General features: G+C 28.8%; 1 protein-coding gene across 4 annotated transcripts in view; it reads right to left on the minus strand.

Moving 5' to 3' along the window:
- The window catches only part of RhoGAP19D (Rho GTPase activating protein at 19D), a 448,570-nt gene that overhangs the window by 190,406 nt on the left and 236,146 nt on the right, over window positions 1-22,018 (minus strand). For all 4 annotated transcript variants that reach the window (XR_012758648.1, XM_075381037.1, XM_075381038.1 and 1 more), the window contains one exon: window positions 15,312-15,476. Coding sequence is in view for 2 of the 4 variants with exons in the window: in XM_075381037.1 (XP_075237152.1) it covers window positions 15,312-15,476 (165 nt within the window). In the remaining 2 variants the exon portion in view is untranslated. The remainder of the gene's footprint in view (window positions 1-15,311; window positions 15,477-22,018) is intronic.

Genomic DNA, 22,018 nt, shown 5'->3' on the forward strand with positions numbered 1-22,018 from the left:
AAGCGAAACGAGTGTAGATAATGTTTTATTAGGTTATGTTGATATACATACCATTCAACATATATCATTACAAAAAAAAGAAACAAAAATTTTGGTGGGGAAATTACGAAAGAGTACCGCATTCAATGGCTTATTGTCTCTTAAAATCATTACTTTTGTTTTTTTAATCTTTTAATTTTGGAAACATCTGTTGGATATTCTGGGCTTTATCTCTTAAACAACTGTCATCAACGAACCTTATATAATTCACTTACTTTCCTTCTACACCGATATGTTCATCATCTTCTAGAACATTCCTTCGACAAGGTTGGTGATATGCATCCTTGACTTACTTCTGTACCTAGGATGAACCATTAAGTTTGAGCATCCTTTATTTTCCAAATCAAGTTACATTCTGTAATTACTCTTTTAGCTATCCAATCGATTCATTGGGTTTTTAATATTATTCTATTTTACCTCGTTTGACATAGTTTGCTTTTTCCATCCCCATAAAACACAGATTGATTTCTTTACCTCTTTTTATTAAAAATTCTAATCGGTACAATTAGAACTGTGCCTCTTCTGTTTCTGAACTCATATTCTAATTTGTTCCATTTTTAACTCTATCTCTCTTTTGTATTCATAATTTCTGGATAAATTCTCTTCCTCCCTTAACAATATCGTTTGTATAGAGGAAATACAGCCAGGAGTATTTAACTTTAATAAAAGGATACCTGCTCCCATTAAATATAGATCTTCCATTGACACTTCATACCTATTTCACCATTTACTTGATTCATCATTTGGAAGCACTTCTCTTTCTTCTCTCTGATCATTCACGATTCAGAACTGTTTTAACACAATTCACATAAAACATTTGGTAAACTTCTTCATAGTTAATCAATATTCCTTCTTGTTATCAATAATCCTTTAATTTCTCATAATTCATTCCCTTACCACCTTATATATCATTTAAAATTATATATTTGGTAAAAAAAATATATGCAATTTACATTTTACTGAACACGAAAAATTCAATTCAACTGATTTTGTCCATTTCTTTATTGGCATATACTGTCTATGAAACATCCTTTACTTTCTACTTTTATTTTTAGATTTCTAACACTGTTTTCCATCACTTACCAATTATTTAAAAAATTATTTCTGCTTACATTCTGCAGAAAAATACATTAATTGATTTTCGATGATCACACAAAAATTATAAATAATGATCAAAATAAGCAAATTACAAATTTTCCATAAAAAAATACTTATAATAATAACAAAAAACATCAGTTTAACAAAAACATCATCATGGGAAAAAAATCAGTTCACCTTTAAATTATAAAGTCAGTTGTAAACTGAAAACAAATAATTACCAATAATTTATTAAACCTTAGTTTGACACGATTAAATATCTAACAAAGTTTTTTTAAATTTTTTATATATTTTCTTAAAGACAATTATTTATTACTTTTTTTTTTTGAATTACTTAGTTTTAATTTAAGATAAACTACAATTAAAATAAATGAAAATGTAAAAAACTATCTTAATTTAATAAAAAACATTGATATGAAGTCCACACAACTTCCTTGTATGCCTATTAAATTATATATAAACATTTTTTTCTGCACTTCATTTAAACTTATTTCATTTGAAAGCGAGATACGATCCTACAATTCTTTAATAATAACACTTACACAATTGCTGAAACTAGGGAACGTATACACAAATTACCAATATATTTAAATTAAAAAAAAAGAAGGAAATAAAGTTGGATTTGAACTGATGTGCCTTCCCCTTGTAAGACCCAAATATTTCATTAATTAAAATTTTATCTGGCTATAACTCTGAAATCACTGAAAATAAGTACCACTTATGACATATCACTGAAAAGCTCTCGATGAGGGCTGATTACTGCAGTTAAGAAAATGTCCAAAATTCCATTTTTTTGGGTTTTGGGCTTTTTTGGACACTTTTGGTTTAGTCGATTGCAATCAAAAGGGGAGGTGAACAACAAGATGTTACAGCAATTCTAAATTCAAAATTTCAACATCCTACGACTAATCGTTTTTTTAATTATGATACGTACATACAGACATATGTATGCACATATCACACCGAAACTAGTCAAAATGGATTCAATAAAAGTCAAAATGGATATTTCTCGTTGAAATCCGAAAATTGAAATTTTTGGTGACCACAATACTTCCTTTACTTCGTACAAGGATGTGAAAAAAGAATAAACCATGCAATATGACTCCTCAATCATTACAATATTTTAATTTCAAAAGAATAATGTAATTTGCACAAGTAAATAGTGTTAACAGGTGGTAAAACTGTTAACAAGTGGTTAACAGTCAACAACAAACTGGTTAATCCTACCATTGCCTAAAACACTGTTACAAAAATCATTAAATACACTAAAAGTCAACAATTACCATCTAAACATGAATTGACTGTTGCTAATCGTAGATAATTGATTAAGTAATGTTAAAAAGCTTGATAAACTGATTTAAAACTAATACAGAAATTACTGGAACTGGGCGAACGTAATTAAGAGTTAATGACATTTTCAAAATGTTGTTATTGGTATTTTTAAGATAGTTAATTATTATAAATTTCATCTTTGAGAGGAAAGTAATTATTTCTTATTAATTATTAACTAGAAAAGTAATGTATATAGCAATTTGGCACAATGAAACTTTGAAAAGGCATTTTTCTAACCAGTAGAGTTCTTATTCTTTAATGGATATATCATATTAGCAAGTTTGTTAACCTCACATGTAAATAAATATATTGAGTTTGTTTCAAATTTTGTTTTTTTTAAAAGTAAAATATGTTTTGTTTTGCATATGATAAATGGGTATAGGGGAAATATTTATAGTACAGTTTATAGAATAAAAAGTGTAATCTTCTGTTTTGCTACTTTCCTGTCCATGATGGTTGGTGATGATATTAATTTGTAATATGTACTGAACATAAAATAAATAAAAATCCAAAATTAAAGTTTTTCTTATGATGTATCGTGAAATAGATTGTATAATAAAATTACAACATTTAGTTACTTCAAAATATTTTCATTTCAAAATGTTTTGTAACTATTGTGAAAAGCTTACATTTTTAATTAATTCTTTTATTTTTAACTGAATTAAGTTATGAATATTTCAAACTTAATAGATTATGAATTATTTTCATAATTTTATACTAATATATATTGCTCATTATTTCCTATGCAAAATTTTCATAATTAATTTTGAAGTAAATAAATAAAAAGATTACTATTAGAAAAAATTACGCGCAAGTTAAATAAATAAATATAGCAGTCATGGATACTCAGATTTTAATAAAATATGCACAAAAGTTTATCCAGTTCAGTTTCACGTTTCATTCCCTTTAAAAAGTAAATAGATACTCTATTTAGGTATTTTTTAGGTAAATCTTAAAAAAAAACCTGTTTTTAAAACCATTATTCCAAACAGATTACTACTTTAGCCGATAAAACTTGTGAAACTCAAAACCATATTATTCCCAGGTTTAAATTATACTTCATCATGATGTTTTAAGTGGATTTGTCGATCACTGAATTATTAAATTTTATAATTACTTCTTTTTTACATATTTGCAATTACAAAAAATAGTAATTCTTAGCAATTACTTGATCGACTTCAATATTATTTATTCCTTAATATACCATACTAGATATGCTTAGTGTCAACAAAACACAAGATCTAAATATCAAAAAAAAGGTTTGAACAGTGTGTGACCCTGCAGGATCAAAGTCTTTTTTCCTATTTAGCCTCCGTGAATCACTGTCAGGTATTACTTCTGTAGATGAATGAGGATGATATGTTTGAGTTTGAGTTTAAGTTTAAATGAAGTGTATTCTTGTACAGTCTCAGGTCGACCATTTCTGAGATGTGAGGTTAATCGAAACCCAACCGCCAAAGAACACCAGTATCCAAGACCTAGTATTCAAATTCGTATAAAAGTAACTGTTTTACTAGAATTTGAACATTTGCGAAGATGTATTCACCATTAGACCAACCTGTCGGGTTGCAATATCAATGTCTGCACCGTGTTATCAGTACTCTGATCAATAACTATCAGTTTTCTGAATTATCAAGAACTGTTCAGGAGCTAATCTGTTCTGTGGAGAGAAGTTAGGGTTAAAATTATAGTTAAAGTTAAGGTTAGACTTTTTAAGAGAGGGTAGGAATAGATTACCGAGGTATGGCAATATGTAACACCACCTTGTAGGATACTCGGCTGAAGTTATGTTTAAATGAAAATATGATCATTATACAGTGAGACTACATCACATGTTCCATGCTATTAGTCATGTGTATGACAAATAATCTCCTTACAAAGAGCACTGTCACTCATCTTCTATGGCCGACTCTGTTGAAGACAACTCTTAACGACTACTAAGGTTTGTTTGTGGTGTATTCGTCTCTATACAAAACTCTAACGTAAACCTTAGTTCCAACCTTAATTTTATCTCTAACCATAGCCTTGACACTAACAAAACTTTAACTTCTCTCCACAGAACAGATTAGCAGCTGAAGTTTTGCCATAACTCACAAACCTGACTGCTAATTAACTAGAGTACTGGTAATGCGACTTGGACTTTGACCTTGCATGCGTCAACTGTCATCCAAATCTGCTTTCTGATGTTTGGATCTAGTAATTTCCTGATCCTAAGCATATTTTCTATGGTATATTAAAGTATGAACAACATTAAAGGTGAACAAATAATAGCTCAGAATCGCCCAAAAAATATGAATATGGAACACAGTTTGTTAACTTCATTACCAGATTTTTTATAACACAATTATAATAATAATAATGTTTAAAAATTAATCTCCACTATACAGATCCACCGATCTTTAGTGTGGAGCAGTAATTTCTTTTATGTAGAAGTTTTGGGTTCAGTCCCAGTCAAGCATGATATAAATTTCATTATCATCCATCAATATCTAATACTGGGTTTCAACCTGATGTTATATGTAAATTATTATTTATCAGTAAAAATGTCAATGAAGATTTCTTTTAATAGTGCCAGATCCCTTTCAAGTATATAAGTAAATGGATTTTCATCATGTACCCAAAAAATAAAAAATCAATATTAAGCCCCTTCCCACCATATAATTATATAATTTTTTTTTTTTTTTTTTTTTGTCTTCAGTCATTTGACTGGTTTGATGCAGCTCTCCAAGATTCCCTATCTAGTGCTAGTCGTTTCATTTCAGTACACCCTCTACATCCTACATCCCCAACAATTTGTTTTACATACTCCAAACGTGGCCTGCCTACACAATTTTTCCCTTCTACCTGTCCTTCCAATATTAAAGCGACTATTCTAGGACGCCTTAGTATGTGGCCTATAAGTCTGTCTCTTCTTTTAACTATATTTTTCCAAATGCTACTTTCTTCATCTATTTGCCGCAATACCTCTTCATTTGTCACTTTATCCACCCATCTGATTTTTAACATTCTCCTATAGCACCACATTTCAAAAGCTTCTAATCTTTTCTTCTCAGATACTCCGATTGTCCAAGTTTCACTTCCATATAAAGCGACACTCCAAACATACACTTTCAATAATCTTTTCCTGACATTTAAATTCATTTTTGATGTAAACAAATTATATTTCTTACTGAAGGCTTGTTTAGCTTGTGCTATTCGGCATTTTATATCGCTCCTGCTTCGTCCATCTTTAGTAATTTTACTTCCCAAATAACAAAATTCTTCTACCTCCATAATCTTTTCTCCTCCTATTTTCACATTCAGTGGTCCATCTTTGTTATTTCTACTACATTTCATTACTTTTGTTTTGTTCTTGTTTATTTTCATGCGATAGTTTTTGCGTAGGACTTCATCTATGCCGTTCATTGTTTCTTCTAAATCCTTTTTACTCTCGGCTAGAATCACTATATCATCAGCAAATCGTAGCACCTTTATCTTTTCACCTTGTACTGTTACTCCGAATCTAAATTGTTCTTTAACATCATTAACTGCTAGTTCCATGTAAAGATTAAAAAGTAACGGCGATAGGGAACATCCTTGTCGGACTCCCTTTCTTATTAGGGCTTCTTTCTTATGTTCTTCAATTGTTATTGTTGCTGTTTGGTTCCTGTACATGTTAGCAATTGTTCTTCTATCTCTGTATTTGAACCCTAATTTTTTTAAAATGCTGAACATTTTATTCCAGTCTACGTTATCGAAAGCCTTTTCTAGGTCTATAAACGCCAAGTATGTTTGTTTGTTTTTCTTTAATCTTCCTTCTACTATTAATCTGAGGCTAAAATTGCTTCCCTTGTCCCTATACTTTTCCTGAAACCAAATTGGTCTTCTCCTAACACTTCTTCCACTCTCCTCTCAATTCTTCTGTATAAAATTCTAGTTAAGATTTTTGATGCATGACTAGTTAAACTAATTGTTCTGTATTCTTCACATTTATCTGCCCCTGCTTTCTTTGGTATCATAACTATAACACTTTTTTTAAATTAATTATATAATAATTAATTTAAAAAATCCGCTAATTGTACGTTCAATTTTTTATCTACTTGTCATTAAATTTGTAATAAAGCCAAAACTGTGTCCCACACCTCTATCTCATAAGCAATCATGTGATAAATTTTTATGTACACTTCATGAATATCTGATGGTTTATTTCTGAGAAATTTATCACTAAACTTGATCATACATAATATTTAATCATTAACAGAGTATTCTAAACAGTATGAAACAGAAAGAAAAAAAGAACATTAAGAAAATATGATCACCTACGGTAAAAATAATACATAATTACCATAAAAAACTTAAATAAAACCGTAACAAATTGTTTAAAAATTAAAAGAATTAAAAAATAAATAAATAATGAACATTTAAATTACTAAAAGAATATAGAAATGTACTTATTACATTACATAAAAGTAGTACAGAAAAACAAGTCTAAATCAACAAAATGAAAACTGAAAAAGATTAATAGCCGCAATTATATATTTTACAAATAAAATAGCCGTAACAAATTAAATAAATATTAAAAGAATTTTTAAATATTAAATTTAAATAATTATATTCAATTTACTATAATTATTATTCTATTATCATATACATAAATTTGAATTAAAATACAATAAAATTAACATAAATAAACAATAATTACCCTTTAAAAAATTAATTACAGTTTATATATATATATATATATATATATATACATATTTTTTAGAATCATTATTTTCAATTATGTCAGTATTACTTATCAGCCGTTGCAGATATAATAGAGAAAAAGTAGTTGCTGATCAAAACAGATCCTGATCTCTTCACATTCTGTATTTTTTTACACTTTTTGAGGGTCAATTAATAAAAAATTAAAATAAATTTTCTTACGTTTTCAGATTTGTATTAAGAACAGTTTACGTGTACTTGTCTTTCATCTAAAGAATGGTTTTAATTACAATAGGATGTTTAAACAAATAAAATGACAACAAAAATATTTATATATTTTCACAATATATAAGACACCAATTATAAAAATATTCTGATCAGTGATAAATGTATTTTAACGACAGATTAATTCTTTTAACCTGGATACAAGTTCTTAATAAATTTTACAAAGAATGGTCGACATTTACAACCACCACCTCTTCATAATATTTCAAATATATTAATTTTCAGTCACAAAAACTTTATTTTGATTTATTTATCTGTAAAAATAAAACGCTGGAGGTGAAAAAGATCATGTCTTTTTAAATATTAAAGATCAAGCAATAACCAAAAGATTCTTATAACATGGTCATCCCATTTTGTTAGCAGTATGACAAAGGTAGCACGCACCATTTTACTGAACTTAACACTCGTTTGTTTTCCTCTAACAGCACAATAAATTGTTAGATTGAATTGTAATAATTTTTACATCATCCACTGCTTTTATGTATAATATTATATGAAATATAGACCATCAAAAGATAGTAATGAGATAAGTTAAACTTATATTAATTTCCAAAAATTGATTTTCGCAACATCCAGTACTAGACAGCAAAATCTGCATATGCACTCATAAATTTTAAAACAAAGAACAATCTAAAATAAAATGAAATCAACAAAATTTAAAAAAAATTATATACGTAATTATAGAATTCAAACCAAACTGAAGATGCAGGAAAGCTGTGAAAATCTATTTTTGAAAATTAATATGGTAAGTTTAACTTATTTAATTACTGTGTCTTGGTGGTTTATATTTCATGCAGTATTAAATTTCATTAACATAGTGGTCAATATGTTAATGAATTATTTTAATTTTCAAAAAAAAATCATACACACACACATACATATACTTTTCTACATGCAATTCCTTTGAAAATCATATTCCACTGTACTATACAAATTATATTTATCTGATCAACCTAAGTACAGAAATAATAAATAAAATAAAGTAGGATGACACTTGTGGAATAAATGGGATAAGGTAAGTGTCATCCTATTTTATTTTATTTATTACTTAGGTTGATCTTATAAATAGATTAGGTTTATTATGTACTTAGGTTGATAATATAAATATAATAAATATATATATATATTTGCTTTGTTACTAAGTTATGGCTAGCAATATACTTCACCTGAATTACAGTTACCCTGATGAAATGATGTAATACTGACATTTTTAATTCGTTACATTAGGGATAAACATGATTGATTTCTTATATTTTTTGACTTGAAAAAACAAATAAATCAGATCCCAGAACTGCAACTCTGGTGGTCATGAAATCCAATGTAAAACAGAAAAATTCAGCATCAAAAACACATTTTTTTAGGTTTGAAGTACAATAACTTTGTTAAATGACTAATAGATGCATAAATTTTATTATAAAAACTTGTAGAAAATTTAATTCTGAGAAATTCATTGTTTAAATTCCTTCATGCACTTTCTAGTATGAAAGGACCTAATAATTGATTGTCAATCACGCAACACCAAAAGTTCACTGAAAATCTAAGGATGTAATATTCTCCATACTGTACTTTGTTGAATGTTGAGTCGTGTAGAAATTCTTTCCATGCTCGTTGTAGTACTAAGCTGTACCACATGAAGATTTTCAAAATGTTGTTTGGCTTTCAACAAAAATTGATTTCAAACATTTTTATCGGTTTTACATAAATTAAAATCTAATAATGTGTTAAACAAAGCTGGTACACCAATTTGTAGTATGAAAGGAAAAGTCGATAGGTGGGTGGAATATATTGAAGAGTTATACGGATGAAATGAGTTTGAAAATGGTGTTATAGAGGAAGAAGAGGAAGTCGAAGAGTATAAAAGGGGAGAAACAATACTGAGATCTGAATTTAAGAGATCATTAAAAGATTTGAATGGCAGAAAGGCTCCTGGAATAAATAAATACCAGCAGAATTACTGCGCAGTGCAGGTGAGGAAGCGATTGATAGATTATACAAGCTGATGTGTAATTTTTAAGAAAAAGGGAAAGTTCCATCAGACTTCAAAAAGAATGTTATAGTCATGATACCAAAGAAAGCAGGAGCAGATAAATGTGAAGAATACAGAACAATTAGCTTAACCAGTCACGCATCAAAAATCTTAACTAGAATTCTGTACAGAAGAATTGAGAGAAGAGTGGAAGAAGTGTTAGGAGAAGACCATGGTTTCAGGAAAATTAAAGGGACAAGGGAAGCAATTTTAGGCCTTAGATTAATAGTGGAAGGAAGCTTAAAGAAAAACAAACCAACATACTTGGCATTTATAGATCTAGAAAAGACATTTGATAATGTAGACTGGAATAAAATGTTCAGCATTTTAAAAAAATTAGGGTTCAAATACAGAGATAGAAGAACAATTATTAACATTTACAGGAACCAAACAGCAACAGTAATAATTGAAGAACATAAGAAAGAAGCCGTAATAAGAAAGGGAGTCCGACAAGGATGTTCCCTATCCCTGTTGCTTTTTAATCTTTACATGGAACTAGCAGTTAATGAAGTTAAAGAACAATTTAGATTCGGAGTAACAGTACAAGGTGAAAAGATAAAGATGCTACGATTTGCTGATGATATATTTGTTGATGATGCAAGAGTAAAAAGGATTTAGAAGAAACAATGAATGGCATAGATGAAGTCCTACGCAAGAACTATTTCATGAAAATAAATAAGAACAAAATGAAAGTTATGAAATGTAGTAGAAATAACAAAGATGGACCACTGAATGTGAAAATAGGAGAAGAAAAGATTATTGAGGTAGAAGAATTTTGTTATTTGGGAAGTACGATTACTAAAGATGGATGAAGCAGGAGCGATATAAAATGCCGAATAGCACAGGCGAAATGAGCCTTCAGTCAGAAATATAATTTGTTTACATCAAAAATTAATTTAAATGTCAGGAAAAGATTTTTGAAAGTATATGTTTAGAGCGTACCTTTATATGGAAGTGAACTTGAGCAATCTGAGTACCTGAGAAAAAAAATTAGAACCTTTTGAAATGGGATGATACAGAAGAATATTAAAAATTAGATGCGTGGATAAAGTGAAAAATGAAGAGGTGTTGCGGCAAACTGATGAAGAGAGAAGCATTTGGAAAAATATAGTTAAAAGAAGAGACAGACTTATAGGCCACATATTAAGTCATCCTGGAATAGTCGCTTTAATATTGGAGGGACAGGTAGAAGGGAAAAATTGTGCAGGCAGGTAACGTTTGGAGTATGTAAAGCAAATTGTTAGGGATGTAGGATGTAGGGGGTATACTGAAATGAAACGACTAGCACTAGATAGGGAATCGTGGAGCGCTGCATCAAACCAGTCAAATGACTGAAGACAAAAAACAAATTCAGTTTTTACTGAATTTAATTACATGAATTCTCAGAATTAGATTCTTTACAACTTTTTTCTAGAAAATTTATCTGATTATTAATGATTTACCATTGTTTATAACAAAACAAAAAATATGTGCTTTTTGACTACAATTTTTTTGATTTTACAATAATTTTCTTCGAAACTACCGGAGGTACAGTTCTGGAAATCACTTTTGATAATTTGTGTCCATAATATTTTAATATCCATTATTTAAGATTAAAAATGGAAATCTGGGTAATTCGCTATATGTAACTTGAAAACATTTTCTGATCTATATATACATGGATATTTTTCATCTCTTTCATGAGAGGATTATGCCTAAAAAAAATACTATTTAATTTCAATTAATTACACTTTTGTGTACAATTTCAATGTTTACGTATTTTATATAATTATCTTTAAAAATGCTTCCTGTAAATAGAAACATTATAGTTTTCAATTTGATACATTAAAAAAACAATTATTTAACTAAAATAATTCTTTAAAAAAGAAACATGTTCATAATTTGTATGCATTTTTTATTGCAATAATCCCTGAACTTTCAAAAAAATTAGCTACTAAGTCAGTTGCTTCTCAGAGAGAAAAAAAAATTTGAAATTCGTAATAATATATTTAATTTATTCTATAATATTTTTCCAACTTTTTTTCTTCCATTACATAATTTATATAGCGTTCCATGTATCACAATAAACATACTGACAAGAAGGGTTGAAAATATTGTTGAGCGAAGGTTTTTAAAGATAATATTTTTTCTTTTATGTATTGTTTACAGTTTTGGGTTGTAAAATGATAATATTAATTAAAAAATACGATGCCATACTTTTATTATGAGACACTATTTCATATAAAGTAAGAATTGTAATTAAGATGAAATGCCCATGCTGCATTTTATTGGGTCATAAAATTTATTGGGGTTAATTTAGAACATCATAAATCAAACATTATCAGTCGATTACATATTGTGCAAATATTTGTTATCAAATTTTGCAAATTTTTCAAACTTATTTCCTGATTTCTTTATTTATAACAAAGTATTATTCAAATTGTTGAATTTTTAATTATATATCACTCGTTATTAATATTTACAGTTTATGAAATATTAGTATCGGTATGGTGTTAACATAATTTTGTAATGCTGAGGTCGAGGTTCAATTCTTGTTAAAAGTGTAATTATTATTCATCATTCTACATTAAGGATCACCGCATTATCATCAGACATCTAATTTAACAGTAACTTCATTAATAAAAAACTACTTTTAAGTATATCTTAATTTATATTATGTTGGTTCCTTTTCTTTGGTTTTTAAGTGACATCAACTGCTACAGTCATTATCCATTAAATACCAACACTCACGGAACTTTTACGTTAACAGCTTGTATAAATTCACTTTTCAATAGTCTCATTCCTAAGTGATGCTTCTTCCTTTTTAAAAAATTTTACAAAATAAGTAAGTAGCTGGTTTAGGCATGCAACAATCCTGCAATTTTACCATGGCAACCACCCTATATTTCCTTGTCTTCTACGTACTGCAAGATATTTTTTGCTAATACTATTCTTTCTAAACCTTTCTGTCAGCCTCTCACACTGCTAACCCTTGTTCTTTATTTAATCCCTATACTATGGGAGGACACAATGACTAACCGAATTCATTCCACTTCCTATTCTTTTTTTACTGATCCCTTAGGGTTGGCGCCTCCATTATATGAAAACCACTGAATAATTAAAGAGACAAATGGAAACAGCAGTAAGACTATAAAAACTAAATAAAATGAAAGCTATCTAAAGTTAAATTTGGCATGCATTATTCACTGTTCACATACAATTTCTATTATTATATCGTTTTTGTTTATTTAAAAATATTGACTCTGCTTGAAACTTTAACTGTGGAAGAAAAGGTGCTATGATAAGATTTCTATTTTCTCGAAATCCAGACAAAATTCACTTGTAGTTGTAAAACCAGCACGGTATGGTTAAGTAAATTAACCATGTAAATTTTTATAAGTGGATCGAACGGTTTAAATCGGGTAGAATGATTGTCAATTTCTTAGTTACCAATTTGTAATTAGTAATGTTACGAATGTCATAATAGCGGAAGTCCAGTGGAAGTTTCGACCAAAGCTTTGGAAAACTGCATTAATGACCTTGTTTGAAAGAACAAACATAAAAATTTGGGAAATTATTGAAATTTGTTTTGTGTATATTGGCAAGCACTGTCCTTTAAATTATCCATGAGGCTCTCAAATACCACAAAATATGTTTGAGGTAGGTTCGAAGACAATAGACTAAAAATCACAATGACCCTGATTTCACAACAACTGATTTTTAGCAGTAGCTAATTTTTTTTAGATTTCACAATAAATTGTGATTAAAACTGGATTCAATCTTTTTGAGCAGTAATCCAAACATCAGAATACGGAATGGAAACATCCAAGTTTCCCCAGCAAGAAAAAATTCATAATCCATATGCCAACTGTTAAAGTAATGCTAATGTGTATTGGAACCACAAAGACTCAATATATAGCATTTATTTGGAAGAACAAAGTAAAATCAACAGTAAATACTATAGTGACATACTAGATAATAAAATGAAATCTGATATAAGAAGGAAACATCTTGGTTCTTTCTCAAAAGGTGTAATTATTCTTCTACATGATAATGCCCACTGCTCAAAAGACACAGGGAGGTATACAAAAGTTGGGACATGACTTCCCAACTCAAAGAGTTTTTACCATAGCATTGGAATCAGCAACAATGAGCGAATCAAGAATGTGGTAGAAGAATGGTGCAGACACCAATTAAGAATAATAAGAGAACTTACGTAAAGATGAGACAAGTACCAAAATGTAGCCAAAAATAATTAGAATTACATATTTATGAGGCATAAATTCAACAATATTTTTTTTTTAAATTTGTGTGTACACCACATGACTGCTTTGTATGCCTGTTATATTACATATACACATGTTTTTTTTTTTAAATGAAAAGTACACAAAATTTTATTTCATTAATAACTTCTGATATTTTTTTTTTTATTGTTATTATTAAATTGTTATTTATCATACATTTTTATTTACAATAGGTTAATAATTATTAATAAATCAATGTATTTAAATTTAAAAAAAAACCGAGATGAAGTCTGACTCGAACCGATGTACCTTCCCCTCGTAAGATCCAAATATTTCATTAATTAAAATTTTGTTTGGCTGTAAATCTGGAACTGATGAAAATAAATACCACTTATGTCATTGAAAAGCTCTCAATGAGGGCTTATTACTGCAGTTAAGAAAAAGTCCAAAATCCAAATTATTCTGGATTTTGGGCTTTTTTGAACACTTTTGGTTCAGTCAATTGCAATCAAAAGGGGAGGTGCACAACTAGATCTAACAGTCCTAAATCCAAAATTTCAACATCCTACGGCTAATTGTTTTTAAGTTATGCGAGATATATAAATGTACATACAGATGTCACATCAAAACAAGTCAAAATGGATTCAGGGATGATCAAGATGGATATTTCTCTTGAAATCTGGAAACCAACATTTTTCGTGATCACAGTACTTCCTTTACTTTGTACAAGGAAGTAAAAAGTTACAAAATACTTTAGAAACAAAATAACTAATTTAAGCTAACAATTGATTTGTTGAATTTCCTATTATGCATACACATAATTCTAAAAATTCCAACTAAAAGGCAACCTAATTTTTTCGATTACAGAAAGCAACATCTATTACTGCAAAACAAGCGATGATTTATCTACAGTTTTCCTTGATATTCCATACAGATACCAACCAGGTTCCATTTTTTTATATGTAAAGTAGCAAACTTACTCCTTCGTCATCATTATATAACAATAATTATATACTCTGAACAAAATATTGAGATGTTAGATAAACATATCTTTATTTAAACAATTCTCTAAGATAAAAATAAGCAATTAAAGTTTCTCTCGTGATAGTATTACAGTTTAACATTTATGGAGTCTTGACAGAAAAGTGTTTTATTATTTTTTATTTATGAATCATAAAAATCTGTTTTCATTTCATAAAAGGAAATATATTCATAGACAAATTATGAATTTCACATCAGTTAATATATGCATATATAACATATAACATACATAACATATATATATATATCACACACGTCATATACAAGTGTAAAAAATTAAGTAATTGAAAAATTATTTTATTGAAAGATCATCAAACTAATAAATCATCTATTACCTATTTGATTACTGTATATTTCCCCAAGGGCAGAAGGAAACAGCTTTCTTACACGTAACTCATAGCTTAATGTTATGAAATATATACCCTGTAATCGATGCTTTCAAAGCTTTGTATGAGACGGTGTATAAATTCATCACAATTTATATATTTTACATCTACTTTCAGGTAAAGTGTAAAATATATTATTTAAATAATAAAACTAATAACATAGATTAAAACAATAAAAATTTTTAAAAAATTACAAACCGTATATGATTCAGGTGGATAAACAATGAAATGCCGTAAAGTGAAGCCGAATCCATTTTCCGATCTTTTTAAAAACAAACTTCTCGGTCCTCTGTTCCAATTTTCTTTGTTACGATCTCTGTCTGTGTCTCTATCTCTATCTCTCTCTCTCTCTCTATCACACCCCTGAAACAAAAAAAGCAAAATTAATTTATTAACAACAGTCAAATATTCAAATGTAATAAAACTTAAATTATCAAATTTGCTACATGAAACACAATGTTTCTGTAAAAGAATACAATAACTTAAGTAAATGCAGTTAAATGATTGGTTTTATACATTTATTTTTTTGGTTTTATACAGTTTATGATTGGTTTCCACATTCCTTTCTATTAAAACTTTCTATCGCATTATAAATCTCAAAATAATAAAATTATCATCTGCTTTACAGCAAATGGTATGAATTGTTGGAACAGACTACAGTAATTTATATATCTGAATGTAAACGAGCCTAAATCGTAAAACACAAGATAAGAACATTTCATTATGCACTTGAATAATTTGCATGTCAGCCTCCAATTTAAACATGCGACACAATACCGCATAACTGATACAGTCCACAAGGATGCGGTGAACTGTTAATCGGCAGTAGCAGCGAGCAAAAAGTGGTGCATATATTTAAGTCATCAGATATCCATGAGTGAGCCTAGTGTGCCCTATCCACAAACAGCAGATAATAACCTGGTCGTTTCTGTATGAGGAGCTCCACGGTGACACAGCGTTCTTAATCGGGTGAAGTTTATTGTTAATGGTAGCATTCCATTCAGTTTGCCACTCATCATGAATCACCCTCTTCAGGAAACAGACAAGATTGTTTGAAGTGGCACGACTGGTGAAAGGAGGCTGGAAACAAGCCTCATTTGCCGCACTATCAGCAGAGATTATAAACGGATGATATAATCACTATGAGATTATAAAGGGATCCTATAAAGAAAAGAAATAATTAAAACAAAATGGTTATAATAATCCATAATTCAGAAAAAGTAGACAACAAAAATAAAAATGAGGTTATATAATTATGAGAAAATTTTGTCAAAATTAATTTCTGAGCGATAAATCTTAAGGAACTAAATCTTACACTAATGATTAAGCTTTATTTTACAAAAAAAAAAAAAAAACTAATTTCAGAGTTACCTCCATCATCGTATTCTTTCATTAAAAAAAAAAAAAAAAAACATTAATTTCATAAAATCTTGAAATTTTCAAATGTTACTTTTAAAAATGTTTTAATAGTTTTTATGAGAAAAAAAAATGTGGTGTGGATACCACATGACTGCTTTGTATGCCTATTAAATAAATTACGTACACACATTTTTTTAAAATGAAACGTACATAAAATTTTATTTCATTCATTAATAAGAGATTAATAATTATTAATAAATCAAAATATTTAAATTAAAAAAAAAAATAGTTAACAAAAAAGAGATGTTGAGTTCACAAAAGAGCGAAGTTGAATTTGAATCAATGTGCCTTCCCCTTGTAAGATCAAAATATTTCATTAATTAAAATTTTATTTGGCTATAACTCTGAAACCAATGAAAGTAAGTACCCCTTAAGAAATATCATTGAAAAGGTCTCGATGAAGGATTATTACTGCAGTTAATAAAACGTCCAAAATCAAAATCTTTAGGAATTTAGGCTTTTTTTGGACACTTTTGGTTCAGTCAATTGCAATCAAATGGGAAGAAGCACCACAACTATATGTTACAACAGTCCTAAATCCAAAATTTCAACATCCTACAGGTAATATTTTTGAGTTATGCGAGATACATACATTTGTACAGACGACACAACAAAACTAATCAAACTGGATATTTCCGTTGAAATCTGAAAACCAAAATTTTTCACGATTACAATACTTCCTTTACTTCATACAAGGAAGTAAAAACTCTGCAAGTACATCTAAAAATGTGTTCAACATGTTATATATATGTATTATTAAAATAAGAATATTATTCATCGTTAAGTTTTACTGTTTATGTGAATTCAATTTTTTTAATAAACAAAACGTAATGACATTTAAACAAAATATTTTTTAAAAATATGGATATTTATGTTTGTGTGTGCACTAGCATGTACATGCAAATTATAAGTAATTTGAATAGAAATGAAGAATATACCCGACCAAAATAAAAGACTAAAAAAATATATTAAAGTCCCGGCAAAATTCTAACAGATTTCAAAATTTTTAAAGTTTATAAATAATTTAAGCAAATCTTCCCGTATAATTTTGCCGATTCCATATTATGCTAATTTAAATATCTAACACAATCTGAAATAACAAGATACAAAAGAAGAATGTGACGGCACCATTATGCAAAAGTAATCCCAGGAGTATATTAAGAAATGTCACCAAATGATATGATGAATTCATGGAAAAAAACATATGCTCCAAACACAAAAATCTTTTTCCCAGCAATCATCTAGCGTAGATGAACATCATTCTTAACGTGATGCAACTTATTGTCAATCACTCGAATTCTGACAAACTGTTTTCAGCAAATATTTTACAACGCATGAAAAATCAGAATAAGTTAACATGATTCACGAAAAGTCAGCAGAATAGAAAGCTTTGTTAGAGGTCGCATCAGTTCTCTCAGTACCTAAAATTTATACACAGTATGTGTAAGAATACAACCGTTTAAATTCATCTTTTATCCTATTTTGGTTCTGCATCAAGGTTAAATCTATTAATTTAATTACCAATGAATTTTTATAACCCTGAAGAAGAAAAATGGAATACCTGATAAAGGTGTAGGACCAAAACAGGAAAAGAATGAAATTAAACGCTTGAATCATTCACTCATATGACCAAAAATATATATTTAGATAAAATCATATTGCTGGTAAAAAAAATATCAATCCTAACAAAATAAGAAAACAATAATATATTTAACAACTTATTATATTATAAAAAGTGAAACAAACATTTATAATAAATAAATAAATAAAAACATTAAAACATAAACAAATTTATTTATTATATAATGCATAACTTCATTACACCTACTTCAACTAACAGTGGGTGGCTTGTTTTTAAATATAAAGCTTTTTGATAGTTTTATACATACATATATATATATATATATATATATATATATATATAGAGAGAGAGAGAGAGAGAGAGAAATGAATACACAAATTAAAGAAAGAATAACAATTACATATTATTTTTTAAAGATTAAAAACAATGAAAAACATAAAAGATAATCCAATTTATTAACTTCAATCGACCACTTAACTTAAAAGTAAACAAGAAGGGGTGTATCTAAATGTATCATACACACGTACATACAATAAGCATTATAAATACAATATTGGAACAATTCCAACAATGAAACGTAAGATGGAAAATAAATTTGATTTAATGACTATGAAGAAGCTCATTAATATGGAAGTTTATTCTGAATGTATTAGTTAAAAAGTTTTTTCTTTTTTTAATATACATGCAATCTCATCCTACTTTTTTTATGAATAACAGTACATATAAGGTTACAATAGCAACCTGTACATTATCTTTCACCATCTACGACAGTTCTGCTGAACAGTTCGTTGTAATTAAATATACCCAAATGGCGAGTAATTCTAGGAATGAGAGTGTTCCTCTATAAAAACTTGAGCGATTGCTTGAGAGACAATTTACATTGATTGACAGGAGGAGGAAAGTATTTTGTTACATAATATATTTAATCTATGCAAAATCATTAATCAAAAACGTGTTACTCCAATCCTCAGTTAAACTTTTACAATATCGATGGATTTTGAGCAAGATAGCCACAAATAGTCTTTAAAAAAAAGTCAAAGGTAATTATCAATAGGTTTGTTGTTTTATGGTTTGTTTTTCCCTTTTTTGGTAAAGTCATTTTAGGACCAATTGCTTTTTTCTTACCGTTAAATCCTTCCTACCTACATTATTAATGTTACCTATTGTTTGGGTAGCCTGCCTATACACTTTATTTGTCGATAGCTGTTAGGACTAGTTTGATGCAGCTCTCATTCTTTTGTATTCTTTTCTAGTTTCCTATCCTTAATATCTGTAATTATCACATATTTCACATATTCCAATCTATAAAATCATTATCCATTTTTACAATCAATACTTTCATCTAGAACAAAACTCATTAAATTTGAATTTCTTAATGTATAGTTCAAACAGCCCAACGTTTTTACAAGATTCGATTACAAATTTTTCCCTTCTCTAAAACACCTTAAAACTTGATTTCATTTTGTAATTTATCAATCCATCAAATTTTCAATTACAACCACATCTCAAAACCCTTTTTTCTTTGTTTTTCAGGCTTCCTAAATGTCCATATGTCGAATTCTTTAGTTCCATAATAAGCCAAATGGATATAATTTTATGTTGAATAAAATCAGGCCTACTAATTTCTTTAGGGCAGGATTTCTCAACCGGGGGTGGCAGTTATATGAAAGAGGGTTCGCAAAATTAGCCAACAACTTTACATGTAAACAATAATGAAATCATTTTATGAGAAAAAAAATCATTTATTATAAACATTTTACTTACATTTTTAAGCACACATGTAAAGAAAGTAAGTTAATGAGATGGTTGCATTTGTTTTTCATTTAAAAGTTTCGCCGTATGTGGAGCTAAGGTTAGAAACACACAAAAACAAATTGTTTTGAAGCGATAAAAAACTATTTCTATACTTAGTTATTAGCGCAACCATAGGCGAAAAACCCTTGTCACACAGGCAAGATGTGCCAAAAGAGATTAATATTTTCAATGCTTCTGTGACTAAATCCCTATATTCACTTTGACAAGCAAAACAAAACGTACCTGAATTTTCAGATGTGAATTGCAGTTGTAATGTTTTATTGACAGACATTTCATGAGCTGGTCATGAATCCCAACCGGTAACATAGCGGCTGGAACACATTTTCACTAAATCGATTCATTACCCAAATTTTTTTCTTGAAAAATCATTTTTATCTTCTGGGAAATACTTCACCAACTAAATCTTTAGCTCACGCAAATGCACCTTCATACTATCAAAACTGTGGTGAGTAATAGTGTCTTCTTCATAATCATAATTATTAGTGAGTGGAAAGATATCAAAATGTGAATAATCCGGTTATCACGCTTCTTAAAGAAAGCATGAGCTTATCTGTCATTAATAAAATGTCTTTATCATGTCCTTGAAAAATCCACATTCAAGTCATTTAAATATGAAAATACATTAGCTAAGTACACCAACAGCAACATATACACATTATTCTGTAAAAAAAACAAAAAACATTGAAAATGGTGTTTGTTTATCCGGGAAAAATATTATTAATTCATCTCATAATTCCAATAACCGGGTAAACACTTTACCCCACGATAACTGTCATGACTTCTGTACGAAAAGAAGACATTTTTTTCTTTTTGCCCATTTCATCGCACAGTTAACAAACACCCAATTCTGTAACGGTCGACTTTTAATAAGATTAACCATTTTTACAGCTTTACAAAGAATTTATTTGAGATTTTCCCCTTTTTTATGGCAAGGGGGCATGTCTGAGGAAAGAAGCAATATATTCATTCCATCCTTGGTATAAAACAGTCTTTTAATTTTTTCACGAATCTACTGTTCTTTTCTGTTATCACCTTTACACTATCATACTCCAACATATTGTTGTGTTGCATGACCATGACATATTACTGATTTGCAGAACAACATATTTTCTTCGACTGATCTGTCCCTATCGCATTCATATCTCACAAAACATAAGAACTGAAAAATATTTGCCAACTCGGTTGATTTATCACACCGAATAGTATAAAATTCACTTATCTGATCGTGAACAGCCGAAGCCATGTCATCGATTTGCCTTGATACCGTGTCGTTAGAAAGCAGAATATTTTTTTCTATTTTTTTTGCTTCTTCCACACCTATTAAAACACTGACCATATCAATTGCAACAGGCAATACGAGGTTTTCTGCGACTGTATGGGGTGTGAACATATTATCTACTCTTAATTCTATGAGAAAAGGTGCTTCAAAGTACTTTTATCAGTAAAAATTAAAAAAAAATTTCCTCAGTTGTAACCAGATATCAAGGAGGAAAATTATTGATCTTTTCGCAGAAATTAAAACAAAAAGAACAGATTTCATATTTAAATGAATAGATGAAGCTTGAACTGTAACATTTAGTTTAAAGTAGGTAAAATATTTTTGATTTTGTTCTTTTAGGATTTTACAAAGTTTCTGAATAAACTTTCTTTTTATACATGTTTGTTTTCTTTTACATAGTTTTAAAGCAAAGGCTAAACATTTTCAGGAGCAGCATCCCCACTAATTTTAGCTATGAGCCGCCACTACTTGAAAGCAAACAATGACTGGCTTTCCATCCGATAAGGTTAAACCATAATTTAAATAAATGACATTGTAAAATCTTGTCTTTTTACCAATAGATTCACTGGATGTTGATGGCTCACTATGTTTTTTCAAATTTATCCATTTTGTGTAAGAATATAATAGTTACATCATTTGGGTCGCTAAAATAAATAACCGAAACAAAAAGAAGCGTGGAAGATATTTGATAAAACAACATTAGAAGAAACTTCTTTCTTCTTTGTTCTGGTATTACTTCATTTCATTTAAGGTTTGGCCTTCCTATTTCAAAATCGATTTCAATAATCACCACATACTTTCTGCGGTTCT

The sequence above is a fragment of the Lycorma delicatula genome, chromosome 13 (assembly GCF_047948215.1).
Source record: "Lycorma delicatula isolate Av1 chromosome 13, ASM4794821v1, whole genome shotgun sequence".
Taxonomy (NCBI): domain Eukaryota; kingdom Metazoa; phylum Arthropoda; class Insecta; order Hemiptera; family Fulgoridae; genus Lycorma; species Lycorma delicatula.